General features: G+C 40.8%; 1 protein-coding gene across 2 annotated transcripts in view; it reads left to right on the plus strand.

The window, feature by feature from the left end:
- The first annotated feature begins 55 nt into the window (after positions 1-55).
- IL12RB2 (interleukin 12 receptor subunit beta 2) overlaps positions 56-21,659 on the plus strand; it is a 78,401-nt gene continuing 56,797 nt past the window's right edge. For both annotated transcript variants that reach the window (XM_040470586.1, XM_040470587.1), the window contains exons 1-3: positions 56-156; positions 11,558-11,669; positions 13,421-13,708. In XM_040470586.1, coding sequence (XP_040326520.1) covers positions 11,594-11,669; positions 13,421-13,708 — 364 coding nt within the window. In that variant the 5' untranslated portion in view covers positions 56-156; positions 11,558-11,593. The remainder of the gene's footprint in view (positions 157-11,557; positions 11,670-13,420; positions 13,709-21,659) is intronic.

The following is a 21,659-nucleotide window of genomic DNA, read 5'->3' on the forward strand; positions in this document are numbered from 1 at the left end:
GGGTCGACCAGCCGCACGTGGCGGGGGCGGCGGCAGCAGGGCGCGCGCTGGCGCCGGGACGCCCAGGGCTAGAGCCACACGTGCGCCCCGAGCGCGAGCGCCGGGGCCGCGGGGGCCTCGCCAGCCCCAGCCCCGCCCTCATACCGGCGACGCGCGGTGAGTGACCAGGGGCTCGAATGGGGTGGGGGCGCCGGGGACCCCGGGACACGGACTTAGCTGGGTGTCTGAATGCCCGGGCTTCGTGCCTCGCCTCTCCCGGGGCATTGGGTGCGGCTGGGAGTTCTCCTCGTCAAGGTTCTCGCTCTCTGGGTGCTGATGTGCATTTGAGGGTGCCAGGTTGGGGTTCGGCCAGAAGGAGGGGAGAGGGCGCTCAGGCTGAGTGAGCCTCACGGGACGCAGAATGGTGGGTGTGTGGGGCAGGGAGGGCTGGCATCTGGGGAAAGGGCTGAAGGCACGACTCGGGGTCCAGTGTTGGCGTGACTCGGGCTAGAAAATGGGCCTTTTCTAAGGCATTGCAGTCTTAAGTCTCGCGTGGTGGGTGTACTGTCCCATCAGCAGCAGCACTTTCCCATAGACACACCTGGAGTCCCTACCTGGCGCGTTAGCTGCTCGTGGAAGGGCAAGCCCAGCCCACTGGCTAGCCACCGGCCAGACTCAATTTCCTCATTTGAGGAATGTCTTTGGGAAGGCTCTTCTCAGCTGGTTAGGGGGCACAAGTATAAGCATTATAAGAGATTAAGTATCTGCATGATTAGATGGACATCTTAAACTTCATAACCCAGAAACATACAAAAGACTTTACCCAGGTATGTCCAGAGAACAGGACAAAATTAATCTTTATCCCTCACCTCTGGATAATTGTTATAATCCCTTGTGTGTATATCCTCTGTAGATAAAAGTCTTTGCTGAGCCTCTACTATGTACCTGGCCTTTGAGTGTATTTTGTGATCCTTTATAATTCTTTTAAAAGTAGGTGAAGTGGCTATCAGTGTTCTCACTTTACAGATACGGAAACTTCCCTGCTTTCACAGAGATGGTGAGTTACAAGTTCCTGGCTCCAAACTTCGTGCTTCTTGCTGGCTCATAACATTATATCCACTTCCACTTGGACAAACATTATATTCTCATTGCCCATTAACTGGAAATGGTACAGTGCCCTGTTTCTCTGTCCAACATATAACCTTAGTGGCTAAGAGCTGACACTCGTTCCGCATTGTAAAGTAAAATCCTCAATCATTACCAGTAGTACTTTGTTAGGCATGAAACACTCTATAAGAGTCTGCAACTTTCTTTGTTGATGTGTCTTGTTTCTTGAATGTCATGATGATTACATAGGACGGTCAGTTTCCAAATTTTGGCAAGCTCTGAATCATGTGTTAGAATGAGTTTCAGGGTGAAAAAAATTCTAAAGCATATGTAAGGTTTTTATGGGAGAAGAATCCTCTCAGTATAGTAGATTTTGCACATTATTTCTCAAGTGTGGACTTATTTTTGTATTAGTATACCTGCTTTGTCCTCTGGCCAGTTATCTGTCATCTTTGTAATTACACTCACAGCACTGCTCTCAACTTCTACATGTAAATTTGTGCAGACCCATGTAAAAAGAAAGCCCAATCCCAAAGAAGGTTTGTCCAGTGCCTTTTGTTCTTGGAATCTTGTGGTGCTCTTTGCTAATGGAAACAATGATTTTTTTTAATACAAATATGTATTGAACAGCTATTATGTTCAAGACATTGTGCTGGTCACTGTAGAAATATAAAGAAATGTAAGACCCAGTTCCTGTCCTCAAGAAATGAAAACTGTTTGAGAAGACAATAATTATGAGAACACTTAGTATGTCATGGGTGATAGGTGGCATAAAGTCACCTATTACAAGGAAGGTATGGGATCTAGCTTTAATCAAATTAATCTTTCAGTGATGAGTCAGATGAATAGGCAAAGAGAAAGGTCAAAAAGCAAGCCTGTCCAACAATTCTGATAATATCCTTGAAAAGTAGGTGATATTATCCTTTTTTCTTATAATAATAAAAGCAGATAATATTTATGGAACTCTTGATATATACCAGGCACTGTAATAAGAGCTGCTCATTTAATCTCCACAATAATCTTGTGACGTCGGTGCTATTTTTATTCTCATTTTACAAATGAGGAAACTCAAGTATGGAAGGCAGTTCTAATTTATCTAATTTTGAATTTACTTCTGGGTTTTCCTTTTTTTTTAAGTTTGTTTTGAGACAGAGAGAGAAAGTGGGGGTGGGGCAGAAAGTGAGGGAGAGAGAGAATCCCAAGCAGGCTCTGAGCTGTCAGCACAGAGACCGATGCAAGGCTCCAACTCCCGAACCGCCAAATCATGACCTGAGCTGAAATCAAGAGTCAAATGCTTAACTGACTGAGCCACTCAGGTGCCCCACTTCTGGCTTTTCTGTGTTAACTTGGTCAACTTGAGGATTTCCCACCTGTAGCATAGAGATACCAATAGTTTATATAGCAGATGATCTAATATTAACAACTCAAATGTATGCTCTGCATCGTGATAAATTGCTAAGTAAATGCCTGTAAAAGATGATGAAGATTAGAATCTTAATTTACATCTCTTTTACAGTGATATGCGCAGGAAAAGGTAAACATTGAGTAAAACATCAGGCAGAGATGTTGAGACATGGAGTTGTTTGTGTAGAGACTTCACCTGAATTTTTCATTTATGTTAGAAACCTTTAGGAACATTGTGGAAAGATGATCACTAGTCTCAGTTCACCCCACCCCCTGGCAGTGTGCCTCCAATTATCTTTAATTGTGAAATTCCTAGAAAATTCTTTAAACAAAGTAATTGTAATGTGCTTTAATATTTTTGATGCCTCGTAGCACTTTATGAAAAGACTCCATGGTTGAGGTTACAAGGTGAAGCAAAGCTTGCCAGAATCCAAAAATAATAATACCCAAGATGCAAAGGTGAACCCCCCACCCTCTGCCACTGTCCATAAATAGAGACTTCAAGATTGAGGAAGACCAAGGAGAAACCCTTCCAATAAACTAAGGAAAAAAAGTTAGTAAAAGAAATTTAATTTTCTCAATAAATGTCAGTTGCCATTTTTCAAACAAGGAAAAGAGGCTTTGAAATGTGAAGTTACTTGGGATGGTGACACAGGTAGAAATGGAGGAACCAGGCACCCAGGCCTCAAGCCCCAGGCACCATGCTCTTCCCAGTACATCATCCTTCCTGAAAGACAATGACTTATTTTATTTATAGCTCTAGAAGGATACGGAGGGTGAAAATAGAGAAGGTTGGATTTTTTTTTTAAGTTTATTTATTTATTTTGAGAGAGGGAGAAAGAGCACAAGTGGGGTAGGGACAGAGAGAGAGGGGAGAGAGAGAACCCCAAGCAGGCCCATGCTGTCACCACAGAGCCTGATGCAGCGCTTGAACTCATGAACCATGAGTTCATGACCTAAGCTGAGATCAAAAGTTGGACACTTGACCAACTGAGCCACCCAGTTGCCCCAAGAAGGTTGGATTGTTAAAACTTAACAAGTGCAGGGCATCTGGGTGGCTCAGTCGGTTATGCAACCAATTCTTGGTTTTGGCTCAGGTCATAACCTCATAGTTTGTGAGTTCAAGCCCCGTATCGGGCTCCTCACTGGCAGCACGGAGCCTGCTTGGGATCCTCTCTTTCCTTCTCTCTCTCTCCCCCTCCCCTGCTCATGCCATCTCCGTCTCTCTCAAAATAAATTTAAAAACTCAAAAAAAATAAAAACTTAAGTGGTATGAAAATTGTTGGCTTGTGGAGCTAATCAAAGAAAGAAAACAGGAAACAAAGCAAATAACACCAATTGACTTGAGAGTACCTTATTTCTTCAGGACTCCATCCATGTCTTGTTTCTTTTATTTCTTTTTTGTAGTTCTCTACAAAATGAAATCTCTACAAAATGAAATGCTTGTTCAATTTATAAGACAGTTCACAGTACAAATGATTCCAGGGTTGAGATAAGATTCCCTTATGCCCTTTAAATTAATTTATTTATATGCAGTATTTCAAGAGTCTGTCTATTATGTCCAGTGTGATATATCTGAAATGGAAATAAAGGCAAATAGAATTAACAGAAGAACATTTCAGAAAAATATAAAAGAAGGGGAAAATGTGTAAAGGAACTTTTGTTAAGAAAAATGATGAAGAGGTCATAAAGAGGGAAAGAAGAAAACCCTCCAACAGAATTTAAAAAAAAAAAAAAAAGGACCAACACTTCAGAAACACTTCAGAAGTCTCCTGCTTTCAAGCAAGAAAAGAATGTGCCTACGTATTATAGGTAAAGTTAGGAGTACAAATGCTTACCAGTGAGACTGGAGGAAATTCTAGGGAGCCTCAGCTGCTCTCGAGAAAGGAAAACAGTGTCTGTCTAGTTTGTTGATGTAAAGTGTGTTGGGGCTATTGGGTAGAAAGAAGAAAAAGCAGAGAGGTTTAAGTTGATGTTACTTTCCTTGCCAGTCACATCACCTAACATGACATGATAAGGAGACTGATTTGATGATCAGGGTCAGACAGCACAGCATTTGTCCATGTTAGAGCTTGTGAGATTTTTTTCACCAAATGGCAGACTCAGAAGGAAAAAGGAGATAATGCTTCAGTCAGGAGACTGTTCTTTTTCATGACTTAGCTCATGAAAAGTCATGGAGAAGAAGGTTGACTCCAATGGCTAAGTTGCAAGCTTGCTACTTGGTGAATTTGATTTTCCTTTTCCATCATCCTAGTGGAATAGATCATTAGAGGTGGTTACATATTGTCTCTATACTGTTTTTGTATTTGTTTGTCTCATTCTCTTTTGAGGAAGGGAAGGGGGCATCAGAATGATTCAAGCTGTGAAGATTAAAGCATAAGGCATTATAACTGCTTTACTAGTGGGTATGATAAAGAATGCATGTAATGTGCATTGTGCCTGGAATATAGTAAGAAATCAATAAACTAGGCATTAGTTTTGACGGTAGAATTAACATTAGCACTATTTTTACTATTACGCTGCTACTGTTGCTACTAATCAGAAGCAGTCTCACATGCTTGCAGTAATGTTAGATTAGAAACCAGAAAATCTATGTTCTGATCTCGATTCTGCTATTAATAACATTTGGCAAGTCCCCCTCTTTTCTCTAAACCTTGACTTATCTATCTGTAAAATGGGGAAGGTGAAATATATAACCTCCAAAGTGTTGTCTTTGTACTGAGATGCCACCACTAAGACATGTCTATAAGTAGCTTTGCCAGCAGAAGGGAAGGATTTTGTACTCCACCTCATTGAGTCAACTGGGTAATTAATAGTATGCATTTGTAAGAGAGTCAACCTTGATAGACATCTAGAACATCATTTGGTTGTTCTGCAGTGTCCCAGACTGAAATGTCAGCTGTTGGAGGGTAAGAGCAGCAGGATCATGGCAGTGACTAGCTAACCTTTGAAGTGCCTTCCTCCTCTGACTTATTCAAGTATTTGATACTAGGGTTAAGAATAAAGATAGCCTCAGGGCACCCAGGTGACTCAGTCAATTAAGCATTGACTTCGGCTCAGGTCATCATCTTGAAGTCTGTGAGTTAGAGCCATGTGGGGCTCTGTGCTGACAGCTCAGAGCCTGGAGCCTGCTTTGGATTCTGTGCCTCCCTCTCTCTCTCTGCACCTCCCCTGCTCTCTCTCTTTCTCTTTCTCTCTCTCTCTCTCTCTCTCTCAGAAATAAACATTAAAAAAAAAAAGAAAGATAGCCTAGCATATGATTTTTTTTAAACCTAGTTTTACAAAACGTATAGTTCCAGTGTAGTAAAAGTCATAAGTGATTTAGAAAAGACATCCATTGGGGTGCCTGGGTGGCTCAGTCAGTAAGCTTCCGACTCTTGGTTTGGGCTCAGGTCATGATCTCACAGTTCACGAGTTCAAGCTCCATGTTGAGCTCTGTGCTGACGGTGGGGAGCCTGCTTGGGATTCTCTCCCTCTCTCTGCCCCTCCCCTGCTTGAGAGAGAGAGAGAGAGAGAGAGAGAGAGAGAGAGAGAGAGAGAGAGAGATGCAAAAGCAGGACCCAGAAGGGAAAATGGGAGCTAGCCTCAGTGGAGTGCCTATTTTGTTCTAGGTAATCTCATAGGTCCATGACACTATCATATTAATCTTCCCAGTAACTTTGTCCAGGTTCCTATTACTGTATGCACTGTAAGAATGAGGAAATGGCACTCTTACAGTTAATAGTGCACAGTGGAACTAAGGTTCACTAGCTTTTTTCTTTTCCACAATACTACACTGCCCCCTTGAACTTAACATAGTGCTACCATGTTAAGTAAAGTAATGTGGAAGTAAGAAGTGCTCCTGCCTACATGCAGTTATCACCTGTGGTAAGGGTTTTTCCTAGCCTACTAAAATACAGTTTTGCAGTAATGTGTATTTTGTGCTTCTTCCTGGAGCAACAGAGGAAGATACTCACCGGGGAGTTATCCTTGCTTCTGCCTTCCTGCCAGTTGTAGTATTTCTGGCTCATCCTTGTCCCCCTCACTAGTATTTTCACTGTGTGGAAACTGTCACAACTTGAGTGATGGGTCAGTGACGAGTCAGTGAGGCAGCATTCTCTTTGATTTTCTGATTCAAGATAGAGTTGTAGTTTTAATATCAACTCTCCAGGCAGACTGTCTGAAAGATGTTTACAGTTGATAGGAAGTTTCATTTTATTAGAAGATACCTCATTTACTTGAAGGTCTTGGGGTTCTGAGTTTCTTATAAGAGGAGAAACTATTTTACTGGGTATTCAAAGAAAATGAGCAAACACGTGTTTGAGCAAACTCAATGTACTATATAAACTCAACTCTATCCTCTAATTTGCCTATTTCATATATAGGGGTGTGTGTGTGTGTGTGTGTGTGTGTGTGTGTGTGTGTATTTCATATATGTATATTTCATATATATTTTTTATGTACATATTTAATATGTGTTTTATATATGCATATTTCATATTTATACATTTAAAACATTCTTATAACTAATTAAATATTTTGCTATTACTATTTTATTTATTTGGATAATGTCATAGCTCCATAAATTGCAAAGCATATTGAAAGATACCCTGTAGATACCCCTTATAGTCAAGAAGCAGAAATTTATTTAATCCCCTATGTAACTGTTTGTTCATAATCCAATCATCTTCTAGTTGTCTTCTCATTCAGTTTGTAATTTTCTTTATGCTAGAATATTCCAAATTTTAATGAAGTAACTAAGGTAGTGGTAATAAAGAAAAACTTACTATTAATGATGTCAGCCATGATGTGGCAGAATCAGATTTAATGTAGTTGTAGTTACATTAAAATAGAAATAAAATAGACACTACATGAATAGACACTACTGGTCTGCTGGCTTTACTCTGGTCCCCATACACGAGGCCAAGACTAACGTTTTTGTTTGTTTTTTTTGCCTTTGCATGTGTTTGTTTAATGTAATTCATATCTTGTAACACCTTGACTTATCCCCAATTAAAACTCAGTTAAATAATTTTTTTTAGGGGCGCCTGGGTGGCGCAGTCAGTTAAGCGTCCGACTTCAGCCAGGTCACGATCTCGCGGTCCGTGAGTTCGAGCCCCGCGTCAGGCTCTGGGCTGATGGCTCAGAGCCTGGAGCCTGTTTCCGATTCTGTGTCTCCCTCTCTCTCTGCCCCTCCCCCGTTCATGCTCTGTCTCTCTCTGTCCGAAAAAAAATAAATAAACGTTGAAAAAAAATAATTTTTTTTAAAAACGTTGAATTAAACATCAGTGGTTTCCTATAGATTTGAGAGTAAAATCCAGGCTCCCTTCCATGGTAAACAAACCCATGGTAGATGTGGTTCCTGGCTTCTTCTCCATTTCATGTCCTACCATTCTCCCCACAGTCACTTCCCCTGCCAACCTGCCCTTTTTTTTCTGTGACTCACCCATAGCCAGCTTGTTCCTCTGCCTCTGGGCTTCATCCTGAGTCTTCACTTGGCTTGTGCCAGTCTCAGCTCCAACTTCACCTCTTGCATTGACCAGCTTCTCTCCTCCCCAGTCTTTCTCTCCCCTTAGCTTCTTTTGTGGTTTCCTTTTATCATTGTCTGAATTTGTTATTTATTTGTTTTCTGTCTCCTTATTCCAGAACGTTGGTTCCATGAGAGCAGAAACCCTCACTATCTTGTTCTTCACTCTATCCCTAGCCCCTGCCACACAGCAACTGCTTGATACATATTTGTTGATTGAATGGCTGACTAAAAGGTGTCTGAGCTGAGTTGGAATGGATGCATAAGACTTAGCCATTCTAGGGGTACCTGGGTGGTACAATCGGTTAAGTGTCTGGCTCTCGATCTCGGCTCAGGTCATGATCTCACAGGTTGTGAGTTCAAGCCTTGCATTGGGCTCTGCGATGATGGCTTGGGATTCTGTCTCTCCTTCTCTCCACCCCTCCCCCACTTGTGTGTACACTCTCTCTCCCTCAAAGTAAATAAACTTAAAAAAATTTTTTTAATTAAAAAAAAGATTTAGCCATTCTAAGAACAGTGGAAAAGTAAGAGAACAACATCAACAGGATGTTGCAGGAAAACTAAGCAGCTAGAGAGTAGAGATGGATGTGGTTGGTAATATAGACAGAAATTAGCTCACAGAGGCCATTGTAGGCTGTGACCTTGGACTGGATGTTTAGAGAAAGGGAAACTATCAGCTTTTAATTTAGATCAGTGTTTTTCAAACATTTTAAACCAAGACCGATAAGAAACACATTTCATATTTTCTGTAAACTGAGACCCACCCTCAGATCCTAGAGGCCACCACAATCTTTGGCTCATGGCACCCCCCTGAATCTGCCACTGTAGATTCTCATATCAGTCCCTGTCATATTATAGCTCCCTGACTGACATTTTCGCCTCTCTCATCTACTTTTAAAGACTCACCTGATTAGATTGGGCTCATTTGAATAACACAGGATATTCTCCCCATCTCAGATCCTTAGCAGTAATCACATCTCCAAAGTCCCTCTATCATGAATTGTAATATATACACATGTTCTAGGGATTAAGGCATGGACATCTTTTGCGGGCCATTATTCTGCCTACCACAGGGATGTTTATAAGGAGTTTTTTAATAGCTCATATTTCTTTCCCCTTCCTCCCTTTTTCTTTCTTTTAATAAATGTTTGTTGAATACTCTTTCCTGATGCTAGGTGCTGGCATAGAGCAGTGAGCCAGTGTTCCTGCTCTTATGGTAGCTTAAATTCTCACACAAAAATAGATGACAAACAAGTAGTCAAGTAAATAAACACAGTAGTTACAGATTGTACCGTGAAGCAATAAATAGGGTGATGAGTAGAAAGTAGCTGGGCAAGACCACTTTGGCTAGGGGATCAGGGAGGGGCTCTCTGAGGAAGTAACACATGATCTAAGATCTGAAGGATATAAGTCAGCCAGCCACTAAGAAACAGAGGAAGAGGATTCTAGCAGACGAAATGGAAAGTGCAGAATCTCTGGGCAGCAAAAGACATGCCTTATTTAGGGGCACAGTCTGAAAGCCAGTATGAATGGAGCAGAGTGAGCAAGGCAGAAAAGTATGGCAAATGATGGTGACAACACAGGAGAAGTGAGGCCATACATTGCCCAAGAGAGCATCTGCGGTGAGGATTTTGGATTTTATTCTAACAACGATAGACATATTGAAGGGCTGTGAATAGTGGTAGTATGAAACATATAATGTAATCTTATTTATATTTCTAAAATGTAGTCAGTATGTGAAAATGACCTAGAAAGGGGTAAGGATGGATTGGAAAGACACATTAAGGAGCTACTATAGTCATCTAGGGGAGAGATGACTGGCTTTTGGACTAGGGTGAGGACAGTAGAAACGGAGAGAAGTGGATTGATCTGTAATATATTTTGGAGGTAAAATTAATGAGACTTAGTGATGACTTGGTTGTAGGGAATGAGAAAGAGAGTGGACTCAAGGTCCACTTCTAGGTTTTTGAGCAACTTAGGGGGCAAGAATGTTATTTACTGAAATAAAAAGGGCTAGGGAAAGAACCAATTTGGAGAAGGGAGACCAACTGAACATGTTAATATTGAGTACTATTAGAGATCAAGAGGTGATGCAAAGAGACAGACTGGAACACTGGAGTCTGAGATGAAGATGTGCATCTGAGAGGCATTAGCATACAAATGATTTCTAGAGCCGGGTGACCAGATGTGGAGCTGGGTGACCAGATGAGATCTCCTGGGGCGGGAGTAGAAATAGAAAATAATGTCTTGAGTGAGCTGAGGTCCTCCAAGAGTTGAAAGTCAGGAGGAGAAGGAAGAGCAACCAGCAAAGACTATTGAAAAGATGAGTGATGACTAGGCTAGAGGTAGAAAAGTTAAAGGGGCACGTGGGCACATTTCTATAAACCCACTAGAGCCGGGGCACCTGGGTGGCTATGTTGGTTGAGCGTCCAACTCTTGATTTAGGTTCAGGTCAGGATCCCAGAGTTGTGGGATCAAGTCCTGTGTAGGGCTCCTGACTAAGATTCTCTCTGTCTCCCTTCCTCTCCCCCCACCTCCCTCCCTGGTGCTCTGCTCCTCTCTCCTACTTACTCACATATGCTTGCCTGCTCGCTCTCTCTCTCTCTCTCTCTCAAAACTAAAAAACAAAAGTAAACAAACAAACAAAAAACACTAGAGCAGTACTGTTATATCTCTAGCACTTAACATTGTGCCTGGCACATGAAAGGTAGCCTGTTAAAGGAATAAGTGAATTTTTCTGAGAATGTCTAGTATGTTCTGGCACATCTCTAGGCATGGGAGTAAGACGTGAACATTTGCATTGGCTGGTTCCCAATAGCCTAACATCGCAGAACTTTCCAGCATATGTTATGGATTTTTGGCCCACCTTAAAATAGAATTTGGAGAATTCCCTAATGATTAGTAGAACCATTCCTTCGGTTTAAATTTGGAAACAATCAGAAATCACCAGCTTGCATTTTCTGAACCATTCGAGATAGGAATACTTAATAAAATAAATGAATAATAAATAAACAAGCAAACAAACAAGTAAAATTGAACTTCTGTAGAAGACTCAAACAACTCCCTTTCTTATGACCAAAGAGATCAATTTTTCACTAAGTTCTAGGAGAGGGTTATAAGCCACTTTTTAATCTTCTGTTCTGGAAGCACATGAATAGATCAGAAATTCTCATTAGTCTTGGGATTTAACACCATTATGTTTGACTATGATGGTGCAACCCTGTTTGGAAGAAAACAATTTTTGTGTGCACCTGAGGCTCGGAAGGTTAAGTAACTTGCTCCCAGTCTCAGAGTTCTTAAACCCAGTTCTAAAGGACTCCACAGGCCATACCTCTTCTCCCACCCTTTGCCAACTCCAAGAAGCATAAGTGAATGGGGTTAGAGGTGGTTAAGATTTTCAGTTTACAAGTTTTAAGGTATACTTCATTTAAAAAGAAAAAAAAAAAACAAATCTTAATGATACAGAGAAATTAAAGGGGCATTTTAAGCCTTTCTGAATGGTGTTGGTCCTGGTATTTTCTGAATGTATTTAACATGAATGAATTTGTCTTCTTTTACAAGGAAAATTACAGAGGTGTGTTCCAGAGTTGACTGTTCATGGCACAAACAAATGGAGGGTGTTCACTGGCACTTATTTTTATCATTGTGTTGTTGTTGGCTAAAGCAAATATAGGTAAGATATTTTTATAATTGAATCAGTGGAAGGATTTATGGGTTAAATTTTCAGTTACAGATGAAATATATATTCGTGGCAATTGTTCAGGTAGTTGGTCTTTTGTAGTCAATCTTCTATCATTTTAAGTGGGTATATCTGGTTCCATATCTGTAACTAATATGCATTTTATTTAATTTATACTGATTAACATGAGTCCAATCATATCATTTCTCATTAAGTGACTAGGTAACCACAAAGCTGACTTCATGAATGAATGTTTTACTAAAACGGTAGTGCATTTTAACAGAGGGTGTTTATGAGCAAATTCAACTATGGTAAAAAAATAATGGCTGACGTTTTCCCTGCCTTTTCTTTTTTGGGAGCTTACTTTTTTACTTAAGATCAATGAAAATTAGAGATGCAGAGAACAAATATGCAAGTAGGATAGGGTGAGGAAAGAGGGAGAGACTTTTTCAGTTCTAAAAATAAAAAAGAATTTTTCATTTATAGGGAATTTTTAGTATTTCATTTATTTGATATAAATAACTTCTTCTGGGGCACCTGGGTGGCTCAGTCGGTTGACTGCCTGACTTTGGCTCAGGTCATGATCTCGCTGTCCATGGGTTCAAGCCCCGCATTGGGCTCTGTGCTGACAGCTCGGAGCCTGGAGCCTGTTTCAGATTCTGTGTCTCCCTCGCTCTCTGCCCCTCACCCACTCATGCTCTGTCTCTGTCTCTGTCTCTGTCTCTCTCTCTCTCTCTCTCTCTCTCTCTCTGTCAAAAATAAATACACATTGAAAAAAAATAACTTTTTCTACCAATTCCTGTTTAGGGTAGTTAAAGCAGTCTTACAATTGCAAAAAAAAAAAAAAAAAAAACAAAGAAGAGACTTTCAGTAGAGGCTTTCTATCACATTTGAAAATTCAGGGCAAATCTATAATTCTGATGTTCTTTCACTGGCAGTACCACCAAAAACTGTTCATTTCTGAATAGTTGTCATATTTATTTACACAAAAGCTTCTGGAGAGTAAGAATGACCTCTCTTTTAATGAGTTTAATGTAGTATCTGTCAATAAACAAACTCTTTTCATGTAGTGTCACATTAGCTGTATTGGGTTATGGTTCATCTAGCCCAGGGTCTTGCATCTTGAAGGAATACCAAAATATGGCATGGTAAGACCTAATTTTCATCCTTGATGCCAACCACAAACATAACAGAGCCACTGAATATTTTCTTTTGTTATAAAATAATGTTCTAGATTATACAAACTTTATACCATTAATACAGCAAGAGAAAGTGTTATTCCTAAATCTATCCCTTGTAGTTTGTAATAGCCCCTTACACCATTATTTTTCTTTTTGGTCTGAGTATTGAAGTAAGCCTTATAAATCATAAATGAGAATGGAAACAAGTGTGATTTACTCTGGGAAGTACTTTTCAGTAGCCTGAGGAATAATCTGCATATAAGAGAGGTTGATTTTTCCTGGTCCCATGTTCCTGAATGTTCTCCCAACCCTATTTTCTCAGCACTTTTGGTTCTGGTTATAGTATAACTGTTTTGAGAAGGATGCGTATTTTAATTCAAATACAATTAGACTTTAATGTGGTTACCTTCTGTTCTCATTGTGCATCACCAATTCAGCCAGAGCAGTTTAGGTTATTTATATTTCCATGATTTGATGGGATTAATTTTACCTTGCTCTTGAGGATTACACAAACCCACCATTTTGAGATGGATTTCTTATGTGCTGACTTGTGTCTTATTGCAGATGTATGCAAGAGAGGAGATGTGACCGTGAAGCCTTCCCGTGTAATTTCGCTTGGATCAGCTGTCAATATTTCATGCTCTTTGAAGCCTGAACAAGGCTGCTCACAATACCCCAGTGTTAACAGGTTAATCCTCTACAAGTTTGACAGACAAATCCATTTTCTGCATGGTTACTCCCTCAGTTCTCAAGTCACTGGTCTTCCTCTGGGTACAACCCTGTTTCTCTGCAAACTGGCATGTAGCAAAAACAAGGAGTTTCGAATATGTGGGGCAGAGATCTCAGTTGGTGGTGAGCATTCCATTCTGAATTCTTAAAAACTAGTCATCTTTCGATATTTGTCATGTGTTATACAGAAATCCAAATATAGGACTGTTCTTTCTTTTCATGCCACATGGATATATTTCATCTTGATAGCAATATGAGCATCTCAACGTCAGAAATCCAGAAATCAATAGAATTGGGGTTTCATTTAGTAGTGTTATCTCTCTTTTTCTCCCTCCCCCTATCCGCTCCCCTGCCCACTAGTGTTTTACCCATTAAGACCATTTACCTGTTGTCCTTGGACTCCAGTGGCAGGAAAGAGAATCTCTGCAGCTGACTCTTCATGGCTTCTTGATTTATGAGAATTTAATTCAAAGCTACAACCTCCTAAAAAGACGAAAGAGGTACCTTTTTTGACTTATGAAGTCCAGGTTGACCACCCAAAGCTGAGCAGTTCTCCTTTCCCTAACTTAATGGTCCTTACATCCACACTTACTCCTGACCACTGGTTATACTTATCAGAGGTTAAAAGAAAACTATTGTCACACTATCTTTACCTGGGTTTTCTAGAAAGCTCCCTAAGGCAGAACTGACATGCTTATGCTTCATTGGGAAAGGGGAATTCAGTAGTCTCAGGAAAGCAAGAGTGAGGGGGTGAGCCAGGAAGGGACCAAAGCAAACACAAGGAGGTCAAGTTACTGAGCTGGCCACAGCATCGAAAGAAGATACAGCTGGTTGCTTGGTCACTAGGGACATTCCCAGAAAAAAAGTATGGAAATACAATGACAGAGAACAAGGAGAATTTAACTATCTGTCATTGGTCAAAGTTCACCCACAGGGTATCAACTCCCCCACTTAGCTTGCACTGCTGGTCCCTCCAGGCAGCTGCTGTGCCTAGGGTGAGCTGGCAGCACACCTGCCAAAAGCTTGTAGCCTACAGCCTACAACCTGTAGCCTTGAAGGTCCAGCCGGGCAATCCAGTGAGATTGCATGGGCTCTGAGTCATCCCATCTCATTCTGTGCCTCCGTGGTTGCAGATAAGCTCTGGAGTGGCCAGTGAGAGGCATGGGAGAGTAGGAGGAATTGGTATATTAGTCTGACTGACAAAGATGCAAGGACAGGGCCCCTGACATGAAGACAGTGTTACAGAGCTCAATGAGACTCTTTCCTAAAGACGGAAACCACTATTCTTTGACCTGCAAGGATATGGTTGGTGCCAAGCAATCTTGCTGGAGAGTCACCAGAAGCACTGAGTAGAATACCAAGCAAACAGCTGAACAAATCACTGGAGGCTGAGAAGATATAAACCAGGCCCAGTCCTCCTCTTCCAGTTCAGGGCCTCCTATTCATGCCATTTATGGGTCATGTACTCTTGGCTCTGACTGCCTGTGGTGTCCTAAAAGGAACATGGGCTTTGAAGCCCAACCCTGTCACTAGCAGTAGGCAGTTTCAATTCTCTGAGCCCCAGTTTCTCTGTCTGTTATGAAGATACTAACATGTACTTCAGAAAATGGTTGTAATGAATAGATGACACTCAGTATGCAAAGTGCTTAATCTAGTACCGGGCACATGGAAAGCACCTAGGTGATAAGCATTAGGGTTGAAATTTTATGTGGCTTGACTCTTTTATTCCTGTGCACAGTGTGTTGGGTAGGCGACCCCATTTCCCTTAAAAGAACAGTACAAGAAAGTGATAGACAAAATCAAAACTTTTCTAAAAATCACCATTGGTCCTCACCTTCCTTGTCCTCAGAATACATGAATGTTCCACCCTGGGATAACTTGTTAGTAGACCAACATTACATATGTGTATTAGATATTCCCAGGCATAGATGTCAGTTGTGGGTGTTCACAGTGCTGCTGCTGTTTTCTTCATATTTACTAGGCTAACAGTAGCCTTGAAAGTCAGCATCCTTGCACATGTCTTTAGCCATCCCATTCCATTTCCTACCTTTTCTTAGGTATGTTAGAGGCTACAACCCCTTTTCGTTTTTAAAACTTTCCATCCAGAATATGCACATGCATTTGTGACAGTTGCAGCATCAGAAAACCCAGGGAGATGGTCAAGAGGATCTGTCGTGGTGCAGCAAAGTTGGGTGGTGCTGCTGGAATGTTGCTTGCACCACGTGCTCTAGTTGTAACCGCACCACCAAATGGCTGCTCTTTAAGCAAGGTTAGCACCTTTGAGGGGAAGGACTGACTGAAAGTAGCACCTTTTTCTGAGTACAGCTAGTCATTCCAAGAAAAGACACAATGAATTTTGGTTTTGCCTAGTATAGCAAGCTTAATCCTATCTAGTGAGGAAGTAAAGAGCCCCTTTTCTGTGATAAGTGGTGTCCACAGTGCCTTTGTATATCCTGAGGATGCTGTCATAAAGTTGGCTGTTTTCTAAGAACTGGGAATGGGTAATTTAGCCTTTTCTTCCCAGCCCCTTCCAGGGCTTAGGCTGCTCTGCTGCCAAGACCTCATTCCAATTGTGCAGTAACTAAGCAATCAATGCTCTAGCTTAACCTCGTAGGATTGATCCACAAGCTATTTAGAAAATCAAGGCAATAAATGAAAGACAATGGATTCTTGCTTGGGTGGGTCTTTTAATGTTTGTTTGTTTATGAGGGAGGGAGAGAGAGAGAGAGAGGGAGGGAGGGGCAGAGATAGAGGGGAACAGAGAGTCCAAAATGACCTCCGTACTCATCACAGAGAACCCGACCTGGGATTCAGACCCATGAACTGAGAGATCATGACTTAGCCAAAGTCAGATACTCAACCGACTGAGCCATCCAGGTGCCCCTTGGGTGTTTTCAGCATATGCTTGACTGTTGATATTTCTGAAAGCTATTTTTCCAAGACTATTAATTTCCCATAGTAAGTAGGGCTTTTAAAAACAATTGGGGCGCCTGGGTGGCGCAGTCGGTTAAGCGTCCGACTTCAGCCAGGTCACGATCTCGCGGTCCCTGAGTTCGAGCCCCACGTCGGGCTCTGGGCTGATGGCTCAGAGCCTGGAGCCTGTTACCGATTCTGTGTCTCCCTCTCTCTCTGCCCCTCCCCTGTTCATGCTCTGTCTCTCTCTGTCCCAAAAATAAAAATAAACGTTGAAAAAAAAATTAAAAAAAAAAAAAACAATAACAACTGTAGTACTCATAACAATTTATTATACTGCAAGCTATCTTAATTTTCAGAGGCTTTGATTTCTGTCCTTTTTTTGGTGTCAGCTATTATACACTTGTATTGAAGAGAATGAGGCCTGGTTTCCCCTGGAACAGATAGTCTCTGTCAAAACCAAGTCCTGGGGTGTGGGGACCTCATGCTAGGAAAGTTGACTTGATTTGTGAGTAAAAGCTGTGCTCTTTAAAATAAGAGTCTTTGCAAACTTTTAGGAGTAAAGATACGAGTGAGAACTAACTTTTTAATTACTTAAAAGTACCACGTGCTTTATATGTCATTTGGTCATCAAAAGACCCTATGAAGGGTTAGGATGGGAGGGGAGACATATCAACAAACTTGTGGAAGCTAGAAAGCAGGTAGACCAGTAATAATTGGCTTAGCCAGCAGCTGGCAATGAGAAATGTCATGATGCAACATGATTGAATGCAGAAGATTCCACCCCAGAAAGACTCAGAAATTGGTGATACCATGTCTTTCTGAGAGGAAGGGTAAAATAGGACTAAGAAATGAGAGATTCCATTGAAAATCTATTTGAAAAACAGATTCTCAGATCTCTTTCCAAATTCCATGTAGCTAGACATTCACTGCTCCATTACTCTGGCATAAGACTGGAGGCTTGGCATCAGAGGGTCACTAAACTAGCTCCGACCACTTCAGTTGAGATTGGTAATACCATGCTGAAAAACAGAGGAATTAAAGGAACATCTACAAATAGCTCCCTTCAACCCTGTACTCTCCCCCACTAAAGTTAGAATATCCTTTTCTAAGAAATCTGACAAGGCCAAGAGGAAATATCTAAAATTATTGACGATACTGTGGCACCTGGGTGACTCAGTTGGTTGAGCATACGACTTAGCTCAGGTCATGATCTCCCCATTCGTGGGTTTGAGCGCTACGTCAGGCTCTGTGATGACAGCTCGGGACCCTGGAGCCTGCTTCTGATTATTCTGTGTCTCCCTCTCTCTCTGCCCCTCCCCCACTCATGCTCTGTCTCTCTCAAAAATAAATAAATATTTAAAAAAATTTTTTAATAAAATAAAATAATTGACAATACAGAAAACCTGGCCAGATCACCCTGGGTGAAGCCCAGAATCAGCAAATGCCCCTCAGCTGACACACATGCAGAGCTCCAATCTATAATTTAAATAGTGCCTCACTTCTATACATGAGTAAAAATATAAGGATCTGGGGAAAACGTCTGCTATGAAAGATAGAAACCAGAACAAACATAGGGAACAAAGCATATAAGCAAAGTGGAAGAAGTAGAGTGTATTCAGGGAGGAAATATTAAAAAACAAAAACTATCCTTGATACCCTCAGAGAATTGAGAGAAACTATTGCATACAGAACAAAAATAGGATGCTGTGTGGAAAGAAAATATTCAGAGAATAGAAAACATGGCCCCCAATGATAAACAAATGAAAAACTTAACAAGAGACTAGATATATACACTGAGGAGGTTTTTCCTTGATGGTAGAGCAGAAAGATGAAGAGCTTAAAAATATAGAGGGTAATATATAAAATTAGAGGAAGATCCAACCGATGAAAACTAGAGATTTTTAGAAAGATAAAAATAGAGAAGAGAGAATCAACAGAAAAATAATTCAAGACTGTTTCCCAAACTGAAGGACAAAAGTTCCCAGAATGTATACACTCCAAGAATCCAAAAGAAAGTAGACCTCATTAAGCACATCTTTGTGAAAAATCAGAATAGTGGGGACAAAGAAAAGATTTTACAATCTTCTGAAGATGAAAAACAGTAGTTCAAGAATCAGAATGACGGGGGTGCCTGGGTGGCTCAGTTGGTTAAGTGTCCGACTTCAGCTTGGGTCATGATATTGTGGTTCACGAGTTTGAGCCCCACATTGGGCTCTATGCTGACAGCTCGGAGCCTGGACCCAGCTTCAGATTCTGTGTCTCCCTCTCTCTCTGCTCCTCCCCACTCGTGCTCTGTCTCTGTCTCTTAAAAATAAATACACATTAAAAAAATTTTTTTTAAAGAATCAGATGGCTTCAAGCTTCTCAACAGCACCCTAGAATATGGAAGACAATAGAGTATTGTCTCCAGAATCCTGGATGAAAATTCTTCTCAATTTAGAATTTAATAGCCAAAGTATCAGTCAAGTGTGAGGGTAGAATAAATACATTTTTAGTCATGGTCAAAGTAGTTCCTCCCTGTGCCCTTTTCCAGGGAATTACTGGAGGATGTACCCCACCAACACATAATTAAATCAAAGGAGAGGAAAATTAGATTTAAGAAATAGGATATCAAACACCAGAAAAAGAAGGTATTTCCATGATACTAAGTACTGGTAATATCAGAATAACAGCTGCTATTGTACCAGGCACAAAGCAAACCTATCTTCTTGGAAACTTCGCAAGGACCCAAGAAAGAGGTCTTCAGGCAAATGAAACAGCATTTGAATATGGTGAGCAGTGATTCAGATAATTGGCTTGAGAGTTTGGAATTAATAATAAGAAAAATAAACAAATGGAAAAACAAGGCAATTTATTGCTGGCTCCAAGATCAATAAAAAGTAGTACATAAAATGAGAAGTTAATGTAGTGTTCTAAGTGGATTAGTCATAAGTAGTTATGTATACAGATATATAGAGTGTATTTATACATTTAACCATGTTCACAGTATTTCCTTCCCTGAGCCCTTTCTCAGGGAACTGTAACAGTGTATACAGTATATACAGTGTGTGTGTGTGTGTGTGTGTGTGTGTGTGTGTGCACGCGTGCATGTGTTTCATACATGATATATATTTCAATGTAATGTATACATATTTCTTTTTTTTTTAATTTGTTTTCAACGTTTTTTATTTATTTTTGGGACAGAGAGAGACAGAGCATGAACGGGGGAGGGGCAAAGAGAGAGGGAGACACAGAATCGGAAACAGGCTCCAGGCTCCGAGCCATCAGCCCAGAGCCCGATGCAGGGCTCGAACTCACGGACCGCGAGATCGTGACCTGGCTGAAGTCGGACGCTTAACCGACTGCGCCACCCAGGCGCCCCTGCATATTTCATATATATATGAAAGAGTCTGTTTTTTTAGGAAAAAGAAAATTTATTATTCCATCAAACAAAACTATATGAGCTTCATACTATTATACCCATTTTATAGATGAAGAAATTGAACCTCTGAGAAGTTAACTTGTCCACCATCACATAGTGGGCAATTATCATGTCTGTGGTGTTGCTAAGGACAAAACAAAAAGGGGGGGGGGGGATTTATTCCATCAATTACAACTTTTTTTTTTTTGGTGCAGAGAATATCTAGGGATTTAGTGGTATACTTGTTTTATCTCACCCAAGGAAAACATCTATTACATGTGGGTCTCAGTATTACAGTACAATGAGATGAATGATTAACAGTGTCTTTTCTTACTTCCACTAAATCTGAGAAACTCCTAGCTTGGGTTTTGCCTTTGACTATAACATGGCTTAATTTACAAATACACACCTTATGGTAGAAGGGATCTTGCCTTGTACACCTTTGTATGTCCATAGCTAGCACTGTGCCCAACTCATGGAAGGTACTCAGTGTCCATGCACATAAAGAATTAGCGTAAATATATGATAATTAATTTGGATGTAAATTTAAAAAAATAAAATTAAAAAATATATTAAAAAATTAAAAACAAAGTATTCAAAAAAAGAATTAGCTTATAAATGTTTATAAGGTGTTTCAAGTGATTCTGCAGAAATTAGACTTAGATGATACAACTCAGAAGGACATGACTAGGGCTAGTGGGTAGAAGTGTCTTGGCAGCAAATATCAGGTCTAGGAAGAGAAAGAGCCCCTAGTTTTTAAAGGTTTCTAATATTTGGGGACACCTGGGTGGCTCAGTTGATTGAGCATCCAACTTTGGCTCAGGTCATGATCTTGTGGTTCATGAGTTTGAGCCCTGCATCTGGCTCTCTGCTGTCAGGTCAGAGCCAGCTTGGTTCCTCTGTCCCCCTCTGTCTCTGTACCTCCCCTGCTCATGCTGTCTCTCTCTCTCTCTCTCTCTCTCTCTCTCTCTCTCTCTCTCTCTTAAAAATAAATAAACATTGGGGTGCCTGGGTGGCTCAGTCGGTTGGGCACCCGACTTCAGCTCAGATCATGGTTTCACGGTTCATGAGTTCAAGCCCCACGTAGGGCTCTGTGCTGACAGCTCGGAGCCTGGATCCTGCTTCAGATTCTGTGTCTCCCTCTCTCTCTGTCCTTCCCCTATTCACGCTCTGTCTCTCTGTGTCTCTCAAAAATGAATAAACGTTAAAAAAATATTTTAAATAAATAAACATTAAAAATATGAAGTTTAAAAAAATTAAGTTTAAAGGTTTCTAATATTTGAATGGACCTCACTCTAAACCAGTAAACTCATCATCACCATTGGTAATGAAGCTAGCACTGGATGTTCAGCTGTCAGGGGAAATGGTTGAATATGGTGGTAAAAGGCTTGGACTCAAGTCAGCTACACCTGGGCTGGAGCCCTGATTCTGCCACAACACAGTTTTGTAATTTGGAGCCAGATATTTAACCTCTAAGTTTTAGTTTTCCTCTTCAGTACACTGAGGATGATAACAATAAATACTTGATGTAGCTGCTATGATATCTAATTGAGAAAAACCATGCACAATGCATAAGACTCAGCATGTAGTGTTTGATCCATTTTCACTATTGTTATTAAAAGACATTCATGCCTTGGAAGCAAATATGAACTTGATGGAATCTAGACATAGGGGAAGTATCATTGTCTTATTGTCAAATAACAATGTGATTGAGATATCAACTGTGTGGTGTTTAAAATATGAGGCCTTGCACTTTCT

Source organism: Herpailurus yagouaroundi, unplaced genomic scaffold, assembly GCF_014898765.1.
Source record: "Herpailurus yagouaroundi ecotype Mexico unplaced genomic scaffold, PumYag 77, whole genome shotgun sequence".
Taxonomy (NCBI): domain Eukaryota; kingdom Metazoa; phylum Chordata; class Mammalia; order Carnivora; family Felidae; genus Herpailurus; species Herpailurus yagouaroundi.